At 35.3% G+C, this 17,055-nt stretch overlaps 1 protein-coding gene across 1 annotated transcript in view; it reads right to left on the bottom strand.

Annotated features, from left to right (window-relative positions):
• LOC111146491 (regulator of G protein signaling 22) overlaps positions 1 to 17,055 on the bottom strand; it is a 120,693-nt gene that overhangs the window by 10,497 nt on the left and 93,141 nt on the right. Inside the window, 6 exon segments of the mRNA XM_022502038.1 lie at positions 2,105 to 2,284; positions 5,826 to 5,987; positions 8,650 to 8,718; positions 11,357 to 11,515; positions 14,472 to 14,634; positions 15,554 to 15,726. Coding sequence (XP_022357746.1) covers positions 2,105 to 2,284; positions 5,826 to 5,987; positions 8,650 to 8,718; positions 11,357 to 11,515; positions 14,472 to 14,634; positions 15,554 to 15,726 — 906 coding nt within the window.

Below are 17,055 nucleotides of genomic sequence, written 5' to 3'. Positions count from 1 at the left end.
GTCTGTGGAACTATAGAAATGTCAGGAAGACTGGGGGTTAGGTAGCATGGAGTGGTAAGAGATATGCCTAGAGAGATAAATGAAGATGGTCTTCATGCTGAGGACAGTAGGGAGTAACTGAAATAGAAAGCAGAGAAGCGACATGATCAGATAGACATTTTGAGAAAGGTGGCTCCGTCTGCAGTGAGTTAAATGGTTTTGAGAGAGCCCAGAGGCACGTTTGGCAGTTAATGTGAAGTATTGCAGATGTGAGCTGAGGTAATGGCACGGAGTCAGAGAAAAGTAGATAGGATGACAGATAACAAAGAGACCAATGGATAAATTTTAGGGACTGCAGATATGGGGGTAAAGGAATAAAGGAAAGGGAAGACATAAAGATGGCAATCAGATCTTTGGCTTGCACACCTGGGTAGAAGGTGATGCTATTCTCTGAGCTTCCTTAGGAAATGCAGGAGGAATCCCCAGTTTGGTGGGGTGAGGACTACAAAGATTCTCTTATTTTCTGATGCTCCAAAGACTCTAAAGACATGTCCAGGACTCCATTTTAGGAAATCAAGCAGAAGGCATAGACTAGAGGACTCCAGTAGAGTTTACTGGCTTCAATCCCTGGTATGGCGGAACCAACCAACATAAGCAGCTCCAGACAAGCCCTTGGAGACTCAAGGTCTTTGAGCTACATGGGCAAGCCCTGGTCTGGGTTAGCCAGTGACCTAGGCTAGGCTAAGTGTTCGCTAAGCTCTTTTCACTAACAGATACTCTAATTCTGGCACCATGTTTTCTCTACTTCTCTCTAGCACATCCTCAACGGTTCCTTTATATTTTTACTTATTTTAATGTATAATTTGGATTGGGAGTCCATTTTCAGTTTCTTAGAGGACTTAGAACACAGCTGGCTCACAAATGAATGTTAAGGAATAAGGGCCTTTTTTCCATGCTCAAGGGCAATCATATCCTAAATCTCTGTTTCATATCACTTAAATCATGACATAGCCTTCCCTATTACCTCTATTATAATTTATTTTTCTTAATCATTTTTCAGGAACAACATCACTAAAAGGCTTTTAAAAATGCAAATAAATTATGTTCACTGTTTTCTATTATTTATCTTAAAAAGAAGTAACTTGAGCAGGTTAACAGGCATGGTTTTCCTTTCATGAGCTTGTGTACTTTATGCTGGTCGGGTACTTAAATCTCCTCTCACTTACTTTATGAGCCATGTGAATATTCCAATCTTTAAAAATACACAAATCTTGGGACACACATATTTTACCACATATTTGTGGTAGCAGATTTTTCTAAAGGAAATAAGGATGGTGGGAAATGAAGGAGGAATTGGCTGGAGTTCCAGAAGTTAGAAACAAAAACGATAATCGTGGAGAGTCAAGGATAGTATTTAAATAATTGTATTTGCCATATAGTCTCAACAAAATAATAAGTTACTAGTTTCTTATGATCTGGGGAATATACAAAAGTTTTTATTTATTTATTTATTTATTTATTTATTTATTTTTTTTTTTTTAGATTTTATTTATTTATTTGACAGACAGAGATCACAAGCAGGCAGAGAGGCAGGCAGAGAGACAGGAGAAAGCAGGCTCCCTGCTGAGCAGAGAGCCCGATGCGGGACTCGATCCCAGGACTCCGAGATCATGACCTGAGCCGAAGGCAGCGGCTTAACCCACTGAGCCACCCAGGCGCCCCTATACAAAAGTTTTTAAAGATTTTTCTATCTGTTTTAGGGGGTGGGCAGACAGAGAGTGTGAATCTCAAGCAGACTTCTTGCTGAGCATAGAATCTGAAATGGACTCGACACAGGGCTCAACCCCAGGATCCTGAGATCATAACCTGAGAGCCAAAATGCAGAGCCTGACACTTAGCCATCTGAGCCACCCAGGCACCCCTGAAAATATTTTAATTAAATAGAATAAACCCCAGTATTAATAAGGTTGGAACCTTGTCAAATATGAATAATGCAAAAGCCTTAAAAGGATATCTAGATTGTTCATCTATTTTAAAATATGCTTAGCTGCTAAAAAAAAATAAAAATAAAAATAAAAATAAATAAAAAATAAAATACCCTTAGCTGCATGCCCTCATCTCTTACCTGTGCCTCTCTAAACACATACGGTCCTAACTCCTTCCTGTGTTCAATAATCTTCTGGGCTTGCTCTACTGGAATATCAATTTGTAAAGCTGGTGGAATACTAGAATTAATAAAGCAGTGGATAATAGTCATGATCTTCTTGTGAATGATGGACTCATCACAATGTGAATGGCACAAGTCCTGAGCAAGGAGATAAGATAGAACAATATATCATTAATGCATTCATAGAATACTTTATAGAATTGTGCCAACATATCTTTCAGTAATATATACTGCTTAGCCACAGGTCAAGAGGGCATTAGAACATGTGAAGGCTATCTTAGAAAAACAACAACAACAACAACACCATATCTTCGATTTCTCTTGGGTTTGAGGAACCTAACCCTTTGATGCATATACCCTATATAAACATGTTTCACTTAATCTGGAGTGCTCCTACGGCCAGGCAAAGGAAGAGCTTCAATGTCTACTTTCATTCATTGAACAAATTTATATGGAATGCCTGCTGTCTACCAGTTGAGCCCCATGACAGTACCTGCCCTTTAAAGGCTCAATCTTCCAGGAGGAGAAGCAAGAGAACACATAACTTCAATATGAGCTAGCTAGGAAGTGCTACAGTAGAGGCTTACACAGGGTCCGAGGCAAGCGCTGAAAACAGGCACCTAGCTCAACTGACAGGGTGGATGCAAAAGCTTTTCCAACAAGAACTGCTTCTACTCTAAGGCGACTGAGGCACAAAAAGGCAACAAAACCAGGATGCTGGCCGTGACAGGTATGTCATTATGTATCTCTTAGTATTTGCACGCTTATAGTTAACCCATTAAATTATCCTCCTTAAAACTAGTGATCATACATTAAAAAAGAGCCAGTTTTATGTCACAGTTGTGGGGCTATCATTTTTTAAAATAAAGAGGTAGCTTAGTTTGAATTATGGCATTGTCATAGTTGTCAAAGACATTGTTCTCTAAATTGCTAGGAAGCAAACACATTTGGAACTTGTCATTCCAGGCTGGAAATGAGCTAACACTTATTAATTACTCACTGTGTGATGGGCATTGTTATAGTTATCTTATGATACTACGAAAGAAAGAAAAATTTGAGTGCTGGCCATATAAAATCTTGCAAATAATTTGGAATAAGTTATATATGAAACAAGCTTGATATGAATGTTACATTAAGACAAAAGTTAGCATTTTTAACTCAATTTAGCATACCCTCAGAAAATGCCTATTTATACCACATATGTTTCATATGTTACCAAGAGTGTATATTTTTCCATCACTCATAAGATATCACATATAATTATTTGGTGAGCCTGATTTATAATTATGGAATATGTCTTGTGAAATAAAAACAAATTTTTGGAGTTTTCATTTTGAGAGTGAAGGGATAAAAATCAGAATTGAACTTTTTTTTTCCAATTGTTCTGCCCTACTATATCATTAGCCTAGTGAACTTTTACCTATCATTAAGGTCTCAGTTTAAACAATTTAAACAGGTTAATCAAATATTGTTCTGAATTGTGAAAATTTGGGAAGAATCTAGATCTCAATTTCTTGGCATATTACCATAATCACAGCTGGGTGGGGAGGATGGAACATAACTTAAGTGTTTAAGGGCATGAGCTTTAGCAACAGAATGCCTTGGTTCAAATTCCAGCTTTACCACTTAATTAGCTACATGATGTTAGAAGTTTCTTAACCCTTCCATGCCTTAGCTTCTTCATCTGTAAAGTGGCAAGAATAACAACTTTGACCTAATAGTATTCTTCTGAAGAATAAATTCATTATTACATGAAAAGAATTAAAACAATATCTGGCAGATAGTAAACATTTAGTAAGACTAAGCCATAATAAAGTGAGCTTAGTAAGATTTTGCCATACCAGGTAGAATGCTTTCCACCTAGCAAACACTCTCAAGACCCAATTTAAATGTTATCCCTGCCGAGAATTCCCTGACCTGCAACCCTCTCTGCATCATTCCCTCCTTGGTGCCAAAACTGTATCTAGTTAGAACATGGATCCAAATCAATATTATTTCATGATATTTGTTTACATGGGTGTCTCCCTCCTTGAGGGAGGGCAATGTACTGCATTCACATTTTTATTCGTAGGATCTAGCATAATAGCTGGCACATTAGGTACTTAATAAATGCTAATTGAATGAGCAAATTCCCTCCTATAGCAGGATTTTGACTAGTTACCTAGAATTATATGTCCTCCGTTCTATACCACAGACAAGATTTTTAAATGAAGACCAAGAGCAACCTTAAAGGAGAAATAGTCGCACAACTAAGGATTGACTTCGAATGAATGGGTGGTTCTTTTTTTTACTTTATTTACTTATTTATTTATTTAATTTTATTTTTTCAGTGTTCCAAGATTCATTGTTTATGCACCGCACCCAGTACTCCATGCAATACATGCCTTCCTTAATACCCACCACCAGGCTCACCCAAATCCCCACTGCCCTCCCCTCTAAAACCATCAGTTTGTTTCTCAGAATGGGTGTTTTTAAATGTCTTTCGTGCAAGGATTATTGCATTACCTCTTATCCTAGTGGGGTTGGGCTTACTCATATTCATAGCAGCTTAAAAATAATTCTGCCCACTCGTATTACTGCCTATTCTGGAAAACAGACTCTACCTCCTTCTTAATTCTCAAAAAAAAATTTAATATTGCTTACCTTGTGACAGATTTTGAAAAATTTTATCTTGAAACATTTTTTTTTCTGAGAAAATTTCTAAGGTGAGAATAGTACAAAAATTGCTCATAACAGAAAAGAATAGAAAACAGTTTCATGGTAAGTTGGAGAAAGTTTGGAAATAGATTTTATCGAGCAATTACTAACTATATAGAATAAAAATGCTGCAGAATATTAGTATTGCATAATTCATACTTAGAGTATAGACGAATTGAAAGTATTATCATCTTAACTTCCAGTTTTATTTTTATTCTTTACCTTTATAATGGGATAAATAGGCTGCTCGCTCCCTGTGGGAGCATGAAGCAGAGTCTGGATGCCTACTCTTAGGTATTTCTTGATAACATTGCATATTTAAGTCTAGATTATAATACCTAGAAAGTCCTTTCCTTTCTTCAACGCAAAGATGCAATATGGTTTCAATAAACACTTAAACTTAAACCTAAAAATAAACTACCTTTGCCCCTAAACTTGTTCTTTCAATTAATTGTTTTGTTAAAAATTTGGCCATTCTTCCTAATACAAAAGCTCCTCTCATCTCTGTTGGTTTATTTATCTATAATTGTCTATCTTTGATTACCATTGCTGACAATATAGTTGGGAGGAATTCCGGTAAAGAGATCTTGGTTAAAGTACTGAATATGGATGTCTTCAGGAAGAAATGTGTATGGTCCATTTATAGAGGAGTGATAGGCAGAAATACAGTTAAAACTCTTTTCAGGAAGGATCTCATTAAGTCATAATATATGTGAATATGTAATATATGTGACTATGTTGAAAAATCTAATTCTATCATTTCAGGGCTCACTCTTACTTTTCACTGTATAATAAGAAATGTGCCTAACATAGAACAATAAACACCTTAATAGTTATGTATTGGTCTGAAGATGAAACAATTGGGATATCTCATAAAAATCTTGTCTATGGAGTCACAGGTAAGAATCTGATGTGTTAAGACATTTCCTCCACACACACACACACACAAAAAGGTGGTTTTCTCAAGCTTCTAATATGATACCTTATATTTTTGTACTTCTTGCCAAAAGAGTACATCATTTTCCAATAAATCTCCTTTTAGTGCCACAAACCGTTGAAACTGTCTTGCAGTAATTGGATTCAATAATGCTTTACGAAAAGCAATGATTTCACAAGACGAAGATATCCACTTACTCTCCACAGGCTGTCCAAAGTAGATAATATAGAAAATTAGCTGTATTCTAAAAAGTAATAATAAGGTCATTTATTAGGCTAAAAATTACCAACTTCAACCTCCTTTATTTTGGGCTGTTGGAATTTATGGCATGGATACAACAGAATTTGGCAACTTATACCTCTCTGTTCTTCTCTCTTTTGTCTCCATAATTTTATGGCATAATTTTTTTCATTTATGAATATTTTTATTGAGGTATAATTGACATGTAACATTGTATTAGTCTCAGCTATACAACATAATGATTCAGTATTTATATATGCTGCCAAATGTTTACCACAATAAGTAGTTACTATCAGTCTTCATACAATGATACAGAACATTTCTGTTTATGAATATAGCATTTAAGATTTACCTTTAGTAACTCTCAAATATGCAATGAAATACAATGTTATTGACGCTAGTCACCATCCTATAAAATTATATCCCCAAGACCTACTTATTGCATAACTAGAACTGAAACCTCTTGACTCCATTCATTTCACTTAACATCCCACCCTCCTGTCCTCTGGGAACCAACCTTCTGGTTCTCTGTATCCATGAGTTTTATTTGATCTTGTTCAATTTTTAAAGAGGTAGAGAGAAAAAGAAATGATTGGATGATTCAGAACATATAACTATGTTGTTTAAGAATGTTAAGAATCATTACAGTTTGGGACTATGGTGAAAAACTACATTTTAATGCATTGTGTGAATTCTGTACCTAAACAGAAAAGTGCAACCATAATTTTATGATTATATATTGTTACATTATTATTATGTATTTTAAAACTACATATTATTATACATGTACCATATTATATATTAAATATAACTCGCTTGCCTTTTAAAAAATAAGACCACTAGAACATTTAAGATATTTTTTCTAAATCTTACAAAAAAAAATTACCAATTAATCCTGTTAATTTAAGCAGGAAATTTGCTGTGGAGATTCTAACTAGAAAACAAATCATATTTTTAGGTGAGACATCTTCATATTATTTTAATAAAAACTGATATTAGTACTTGATAACAAGAAGAAAAATCATTACTACATTATTTTTAGTAATAAGCTTCTTCTGACTGAGGATTTACTTTACAAAACAAAAAAGCCAGATGGACCTATGATGTGTTAGTAACGCTTACAAGTATTACTTAGTTTGTATCTTCACAGTTTTGAAATACAAGATGTTTACTTTCTAAGTTTTGACCATTTTAGATCACATATCCATTCCTCTTTAGCCTCTCAGATTAAAAAACATAAGACATAGATTTTACTGAATTTACTGAATAGAACATTTTTTTTTTACTGGATAAATTTTATTGAAGTTCCCCAAATCTGAGTTTAGTCTACAATCATGCAAAGAAGCACCATTCCAAAGGCAATGTTTTAAATGAATTTAGGAATTACAGTAACTCTCAGTCAAAACACATGATAAATATCCATTACTGACAACGCATTAAATAAATTTCCTGAAACAAATCATGTGTGACTATCAGCATAAGTGTTGAAGAAAGTTATGTACAAAGCACTATGGGAACACAAAAGGAGTAACTCATTCTGTCCAGAGGAGCAAAAGCTTTGCAGAAGAGTCTTGAGGATAACATTTGAATTGAAAACTGAAAAGGGAAGGCAATACTAGGCAATTGAGGTGAACAGCAGTGCCTTAACCCTGATAAAGTGATTAGACGCCTAACATGTTTTAGTGAGGCACATATTCTCTGGTCAAAAAGTTAAGACCTCACCATTCATTCTGTATTAAAATTACACCCCTATAAATAGGAATAATTATGTATTAGACTGGGATGTTTATTTAAAATGCACTCAGCAAATAATGTTTTAAGACCTAGTTCTTAATATACAAAACTTAGTAATTTAACACAACAGAAAATAACATAATTTATAATGCATAATAATATGAAATGTAAGCCCATCTTCCTTAGCACTTCAACAAAAAATATAGCAAAAGACAAACATAAGAATGGTTTATTTCCTTTCAAGAGGAAAATATAGAAAAAGAGCATCCTAGCAGATACATACAATCCTCTAATAGTCAAATAAAATTTTATGTATGTAGGGGGTTACCCGGGTCTAGCCTGACGTCCCAGAATGATCTGTAGAAGGATGAATACATATAAATTTATAGGCTCAAAAGGAAGACTGTGTTTATCATGCTTGTTAAGAAGCAAAATAGGCAATTTCTAATTAGGTATCCTATTATAAAATGATAGTTTTTAATCCTTTTAAAGCCAAAATGTAACTTTCAACAGAATATAATGCAAAATAATTTAACTTGCTCATTCTGTTGCATACCTATTCTTTTTGTGAATTCATGCTCAGTAATCAATAAGCTACCATATGTTAAAATGAACAGCCTGCCTCAATAAATCCACCACTAGCAAATTAAACTAAAGTGCATATTTAAAGTCCAATATTTAAAGCACACTTCTAGGGTTTAGCAGATCGAGAGGGCTTTAAGAAGAGGGCTCTGGCAGAATCACCCTCTCCCCCAGATTCCATCAGCCAATTAAACAGAGTCAGTGGCTTAGAAAGCAGTGTCTACAATGAGGGTCTTTGAACAAGTAGGGGAGGAAAAAAACAATACTTTGACAGAGTGGAGGGGCAAGAGGAAGACTATAACAAACTACTTGCCTTCCAGACCCCGATCTTCCTTTCATGCTTCTGTAACAAGAGCTCTTCGGCTATGTCCTTCATCTGTACCTGAAAGCAAAACCAATTATTTTATCCCAATTATTCAGAATGTCTACCTTTTTTTACATCATTTACTAATTTAATAGCTTTTATTTTATTTTTTTAAAAATATTTATTTATTTCTTTAAGAGAGTGTGCACTAGTGGGGTGAGGGGCAGAGGGAGAGAAAGAGAGAGAGAAAATCTCAAGCAGACACCATGCTGACCACAGAGCCCCACGTAGGGCTCAATCCCACCATCCTGAGAACACAACCTGAGTGGAAACCAACAACTGGCTGCCCAACGGACTGCACCACCCAGGTGCCCCTAATTTAACAGCTTTTAAAAATGAGGTAAAGGTCAGCATGGATAAGAGATAATGCAGTTTAGGAGAAAAAAGACCAGACTTAGAAAGGGAAGCTCTCCCTAGGTGCCTGGCAAGTCACTCAAATTCTCTGAACAGTTTCCCTGTCTGCAAAATTAAGCTAATAATACCTAAGTGTGTTGCCCCAAATGTGGATAATAGTTCACTTTGGGTCCCCTGGAAATTGAAGCGGGAGAGATAATTAGGATTTCCCAGATTTTTGTGCTATTTTCTAGCCACAGCTAATTTTAGAAAAGCACAGAAGTTATTCAACACAGGGAGGAAATATAGTGGATATTTCTTGAGGTTATTGCCTATATGCACTATCTTCCCTTGGGAACCACTCCTGCCAAATCTGGGCTATGTGAAACTACCTCCCTGTCCACAGCAGATAGATAGGCACTGACCTAGAGAGACCACTACTGGATCATAGGTGCTGCTTTTTGATAGCCACAGCTAGAGAAAAGATCCAGGAACTTCTGCTGGATGTCCAGGGCTGTCCCAGCCCCTGGCCTTTCTAGAGCTTGGGTGTCAACGCTTCCCCTCAGTGTGTGAGATGTTCTAGCACCATTTTATAACAAATTCTCTCCTTTCTCCTTGGCTGAAGGTTGCCAGAATCAGTTCATGTTGTTTGCCACCCAAAGAACGCTAAGTCAGTCAGGAAACGGTTATAAGTTACAATAAAGTTATTGTGGTCAACATAGTGAAAAAACGTGGTAAATAATATTAGTAAGCCAAAGCCTAAAGAAAGGAAATGAGGAGATTTGAGTTGCCTCAAAGCTTATTTCCAGGAACTTTTTGCCTAAAACAAGTCAGCTCTTCTTCAGACTATAAATTCTATTTTTCCCAGCTGTATTGTGTTTTCCATAATTTAAGGTGCTCATAAGACTAAGGATTATTTCCAAATAAGTAAGGCTCAAAGTGTTTGATAAATTGAATATAGAGGACAGTTCTTTTAGATTCTTCCTGATCAACACTAATGGCATGTACTTTTGCATACTAGAGCCCAAAATTTCACCTTCTGTCCCTTTATGTTATGTTTGTAAAGATAAGGTTTGCCTGTGTTTGGTGTGACAATGACATTTTAAATTATCAAAGTAACACAAACTTTTTATAAAGTGCAAACAAAGCAAAAACCAAACAAAAACAAAAAACACCCCATTTCAGTGCTCGCTTCGGCAGCACATATACTAAAAAAAAAAAAAACACCCCATTTCACAAAGTAAAAATCCTTCCTATTCCCCAGGAGGCAGATACTTGTAGACTTTTTTCATACAAATACAGATAGATAGAAAAATAAATACATAAATCGATATAGAGATATAAGAATACGTAATGGGATTATCTTCTATATGCTATTCTGCATCTGCTTGTTTCCCTCAAGAAATAATCTTTCATATCAGTTCCTGCGGAAATCTCATTTTTATATTTTAATCTCATTTTATAACCCCATTTTATATAGAAATCTTCATAGCACAGAATTATCATAAAGCATTTAACTATTCCCCCTTGTATATCCTTGCCCGTTTATATGAAGACTTCATAACAATAAAAAAATAACACCTAGATTAATAAGTACTATTTGAATCTTCGTTGTGTGCAAGGTACCACGCTAAGAAACTACACATACCTTCTTTCATTTCATCTTCACAATTATCTTAGGAAGCAATTACTCTTATTAACCCCAGTTATTTTTCAAATGAGGAAACTAAGGTTATAAAACTTAAAAGCTGTTGGGGGACCTGGCTGGCTCAGTCAAGTAGAACGTGAGACTCTTGATCTTGAGGTCATGAGTTCGAGCTCCATGTTCAGTGTAGAGATTACGTAAAGTGTAAATGAATGAATGAATGAATGAATGAATGAATGAAATATACTTAAAAAAAAACAACAAAAAACCTTGAAAGTGAACAGTTAACACATGGCAGGGTTGAGGCAAAACCTTGGGAAGGCTGACTCCATGCTCTTAACCACTGTACCATAGAAGTTCAATGGCTGGGGACGCCTGGGTGGCTCAGTGGGTTAAGCCGCTGCCTTCGGCTCAGGTCATGATCCCAGGTCCTGGGATCGAGTCCCGCATCGGGCTCCTTGCTCAGCAGGGAGCCTGCTTCTCCCTCTGGCTCTGCCTGCCACTCTATCTGCTTGTGCTCACTCTCGCTCTCTCTCTCTCTCTCTCTCTCTGACAAATAAATAAATAAAATCTTTAAAAAAAAAAAAAAAGTTCAATGGCTGGGTCCACGGGTAGACACATGTGATGTTTTAAGAGGTACTGCCTATTGCTATGCAAATATTCCACTAACTGATATACCTTTATCTTTTGGCGTGCTGCAAACTGTTCACTTGCAAGAAACAATGGCAACCACACGTTTTCCAGCTTATTGAGGACGTGCTTCTGAACTTCAAGCAGGACAGGGGCATCAAGCTGCTCATGGAGCATTCTTCCCCAGCCACCACTTAAATTCATTATCTAAGAAAATACAAAGGAAACAGAAAAACTGCAAACTCCTGTTTTAGTGAAGAAACACTAATAGTCATTCATTTATCCATCTACTCCCAAACCGTTTCCCAAGCACGCGTTAGGTAGCACAGCTGTCATTTGCTGAAAGGTATCTCCTGGCTCTATTGTGGAATGGTAAAAATCTAGAACTCCCCTATAACATCAAACAGACAATTGTGGTTTATGTGATGGTTTTTTTAGATGTCTGATTTTGCTCGTGATATATTTCAGAGAACACAGGAGTTGGGTTTTTAATCCTGTGTGACCACAAGCAATGCCATTTTTTTCTCCACAGCCTCAGCATCTTCAACTATGAAATGAGGGGAATTGTTAGTCTATGTGTTCTCTAAAGGCTCGTCCAGGTCTAAGATTCTATGAATCTGTGATTCTGGTCAAGTTGACTAGTTGGAGAAAGCGTTTTCTTTTGTGTATGAGGAAAATGGGGCATGAATTACTTAGGAGACAACCTTGACTCATAAATTCTAAATAGGCACAAACAAATGTTGGGTTGGACGTGGTGGGATGAGGATGGTCCTAGCAATGCAGAGCTGCTGCAACAACTCTGAAGAAGAAAACAGAAGCAGCAGAAGTAGAGAGAGACCATGTTATACAGAGAAGAGTCCCTGACCTGCACAGGAGACACCTTTTACAAAATATAATTTCTTGGTGGCCCAGATCTTCCTTCTGTAGAAGTCTCAGCTTCAACAAGCCACAAGTGACTATTTCCTGCTATAAATCATTGTTTTCTGCCTGTTCTGTGCAAGCATCATTCAAAACTTCTGGGCTCCTCAATGGAAAAATTACCTCCTTCCTAGTTCACCTTTGATTAATAAAATCAATCAAATCTTACTAATAATTGTTAAAAGATGAGAAACCCTCATAGCCATCCTTTAATAATACTGATTTTTTTATATAAAAAAGGAAGGAAAAAGAAAAAGAGGAAAAGACTGCTTTGCTGATCAAAATGCAAACTTGGCCCACCCAGCTGAAATTAGAACTAGCAAGATCTATATGGAATGTAATGTGATATGAATATCCTTAAGTATAAAATACTTAAACAAAAATAAAAGTAAGGCCAGAGATGAGGAAGAAAGGTCATTGAGGACACTCCCTGGAGTAAACACAGTCATTTGCTGTGATAGCAATGAATCACTTTTTCTACTGAATTTGAAGTTCTCAGCATGTTCTAGTATGGAAGGTTCACACAGTAGCATCAGATACCAGGAACCCTCATACAGTGTACCACAAGCCAAACAGAAAACAAATGCCTTCCATGTGTTTATTTCATACTTGTACTTATTGAGATACTCAATACTTTTGCTAATACAGCCCAGATTTGGATCTCAGGGAACTAATGGCAAGGCATTTTGTCAAGGTTGCTTAATTTCAGAATTCCTTCTCCTTCTTATTCCCAAAAAGTATTGCTTATTTTACCCCTGTAAGATCTAGCTTTTTAATGTGGTATGCCCTACTTATGAACACTTCTGTATTTTCCTTTAATTGACTGAATTTAGCATTTATCTGAAACTTGTATTTTATAGATGTACACCATTAAAATAGATATCCTTTTAAACTACCAAAATAAAAATATCAAACACTACACATTTGATCTCCAGGTAGTAATGTGGTACTAGCAAACTTCAAACTCATTACAATACTTAATTCTTTACATTTCAAAAGCATAAAAATTGAACCATATTTCATGTGATCAAAGTGTTACATGAACACTTAGTCACACTGCTGAATTCCCGTCTGGCCTTTTTGCCATAAATAATGACACCACATAGTGTAAGAATGACATATAGTAATAATGACAGTAATAATATAGTAAATAATGACAACATATATCACAGGCATTCATATTTGCTGAATGAATGGATGACCGGATGAATAAAAGCTGTTTTTGTTTTATAAATTACTTTAAAAATAACAGTTTTATAGTATACTTGAGTGAATTTTAAAGGCATTTAATTTGTAGATACTAACTTAAATAAGAAATAACTTAAAAAGATCTTCAAAGTATCTAACATATAAATCATAAAAGCAAAGCAAAATAGATGACTTTCAAGTTGTTGACAAAAAGAAATAAATTACTGGTTTTCAACCACAATGACCTCACACCAGTCAGAATGGCTAAAATTAACAAGTGAGGAAACAACAGATGTTGGTGAGGATGAGGATAAAGGGGAACCCTCTCACACTTCGGTGGGAATGCAAGCTGGTGCTGCCACTCGGGAAAACCATACGGAGATTTCTCAAAAGTTGAAAATAGAGCTACCCTATGACCCAGCAATTGCACTACTGGGTATTTACCCTAAAGATACAAACGTAGAGATCCAAAGGGGCACATGCACTCCAGTGTTCATAGCATCAATGTCCACGATAGCCAAACTATAGAAAGAGCCCAGATGTCCACCAACAGATGAATGGATACAGAAGATGTGGCATATAAATACAACGGAATACTACTCAACTATCAAAAAAAAAAAAAATGACATCTTGCCATTTGGAATGATGTGGATGAAACTAGAGGATATTATGATAAGCAAAATATGTTACAGAGAAAGACAATTATCATATGATCTCACTGATATGTGGAATTTAAGAAACAAAACAGGATCACAGGGGAAGGGAGGGAAAAAATAAAACAAGACGAAACCAGAGAGTGAGACTAAACCATAAGAGACTCTTAATCATAGGAAATAAGTTGAAGGTTGCTGGAGGGAAGGGGGATGGGGTCACTGGGTGATGGATATTAAGGAGGGCTCATGATGTAATGAGCACAGGGTATTATTTAAGACTGATGAATCACTGAACTCTTTCTATGAAACTAATAATATACTATAGGTTAAATAATTGAATTTAAATTTTAAAAAATTACTGGTTTTCATACTTCAACAAAGAATATATGTTTACATATTGATACCTGGTCCTGCTGATATAGAGAAGCTGGACTTTGGGGACCGAAGAAATATTTTTTATTAAGGTATTTGTTTTTAATATATATAGATTTTTCTTCCCTTTGCTTTCGGTCTCCGTAAACTATTCTTCTGAACTGTTCAATGTCCGTCCAGCACATAAGGTCCATACTAAAATGAAAACAAAAACAAAGTACAGGCCTTTTTATTTTTTTTCTCTGAATTCTACTAACCCACCCAAAAAGTTGTTGTCTTAGTTAGCGAACTGATTAGGTCATGAAACAAATGAGTTCAATAATATGCCTAATCCTAGCTAAATATATGAATGAACACGGGAGTACTGGGATCAGAAAAGAATCTACTACTGTTATTGACAGGTTCTCAAGAGTTCCTCCATCAATGCTGGACTCATATTGTTTATATCAAATCTGGGAAAATTTCCATCTACTGCATGTATAGCAACATGCTAAATTCACAATTCCCATCAATAAGAAGGGAAACTATATATGTGAAATTTGGCTCCCAGGTCTAAACCTTTTCTGCTAACTTGGGAGAAAATTATTGGAAAAATATATGATCAATATTTCAGTTTACATTACATAAATATGTCATAAGTTTCCAAGATTCTGTGCAAAACTAGTATTTCATTGATGTATTAGCTAATAAAAATCACAAGTATTATAGTGATAATTTCAACAGTTTAGAAAAATATAAAGGAGATACTTTTTAGAAATACTAATTAAAGCAGCTGTCTAGAAAAATGCAAAAGAAAGAAAGAGTAGAAAAGCAAAAGAATAAAACACTTTGGTGTTTTTATTTAGCCAATGCTAAAAACTACTAACAAATCTTATTCGACGACTTGAAATAACATTGGGAGGTTGCTCTTATCAAAATGCACTCCCCAACAAAAAGTTACCATACAGATTTCAAAGAGGTATGCTCATTACTTTTTACTGTCATGGGTGAAATCTTGCACCAAATCACTTTTATAATATGTTCAATCAAAATAAGTAGCTTAAAAACATAAATAGCTTAGAAAATGATGCTTTAAGGGAGAAATACATTTTTTTAAAATGCTTATGTTCCTTACCTTGAAGAATGAGCCTCAAGAAACTGGCGGAAATGTTCAAACTCCAGTTTGTTGTTAAGCAGGTCATTAAAATTAAAGTGCTTATATTCTTCAGGAACATTATTCCAGTATTCTGGCTTTTTAGAGACCTCAGGAAGCCGTGAAATACCAGTTCCAATTTCACTAGCAGTGTCCTAGTGAAATAAAATTTTTCATTAAAAAATCTCTTAAATACAGCAAATTGTTTTCCATATTTAGAAAGGGAAGTTGAAATAAAAATGAACAATTAGGCCAACACCATCTAACAATGCAATGGTAGAAGTAGGTGAGGATCTAGAATCTAGAATCTGGCTCTAACTCCTCTCAAATTCTGTTCTGTTTCTTGCTGTTCCATTCACTTCTTTTTAGGAACACTTAGTAAACATTTACCATATATTTGCTTATAAAACATTTAATTTTCTTATTTTTGTTAGTACAAGAGTAATATATCTTTTATAATAAGAAAACAAAAAACATACATTCTACTTACTATTCGTCTCAGAGACAACGACCGCTAACATTTTAAAATACAAATCTTCTAGTTTTTTTTGCGTACACACATGTAGTTTATTAAAAGCCAAGATTGGACTGAACAACTATGTATGGTTTTGTAACTTGGTTCTTTTTCTTAACAATGTATTATGAACATAAAATGTTCTTTTATTTATAGCAATTCTGAAAGTTATAGATAAGGCAACATAGTTTTCTAATAGCACATTCTTTACATGTAAACTTCTTCATATAAAAGTTAATGTTTAGGCATTTTAAGACCTGATGTTTTGCAGTTTATAAGTTCTATTTAAGGGCAAAGAGCTAGAGAAGCTTACTCTTTGAAAAACCTTTCCTTTCCTTATGGAATTCCTTATATAATTAATTCGCCCCTCTATTTGTGTTTGAAAAGCATCAGACCATGAGAGAGAATACCAATATTTAAAAAACCAATTTCCAGTGTGGAAAAGGATTATGGGGAGAATTACACATTTTAGTTCATAAATTTTTAAAAACAACCTAAAATACAACTAACATGCTACATTTTAGTTCGTAAGGTTAAAACACAAACTTAAAACACAATTTTATGAACATTTTCATTAAGTTTAAAATGCAACAAAATGTGCTACTTTTTTGGATTTTTATATAGTCTTTCCAAGATGCTAATAAGTAGTTTCTCAAATAAAGAATTTCTGTGTTAAAAAGGCAACTATCATGAAGATTACACTTAATCATCTGAGCCCACCAGGTGCCCCTCATGAAGGTTACATTTAAAAAACTCTCCTGGGACACCTGGGTGGCTCAGTCTGTTAGGTGTCTGACTTCAGCTCAGGTCATGATCCCAGGGTCCTGGAATCGAGTCCCATATCGGGCTCCTTGCTCAGTGGGGAGTCTGCTTCTCCCTCTCCCTCTGCCTGCCACTTGCCCTGCTTGTGCTCTCTCTCTCTTTGACAAATGAAAGCTTAATAAAAACTTTACTGTTTGTGTAAAATTTT

Source organism: Enhydra lutris, unplaced genomic scaffold, assembly GCF_002288905.1.
Source record: "Enhydra lutris kenyoni isolate GAN:26980312 unplaced genomic scaffold, ASM228890v2 scaffoldscaffold14, whole genome shotgun sequence".
Classification (NCBI taxonomy): Eukaryota; Metazoa; Chordata; class Mammalia; order Carnivora; family Mustelidae; genus Enhydra; species Enhydra lutris.
Note: the sequence above shows the minus strand (reverse complement) of the source record. Positions and strands in the feature narration are given on the sequence as shown.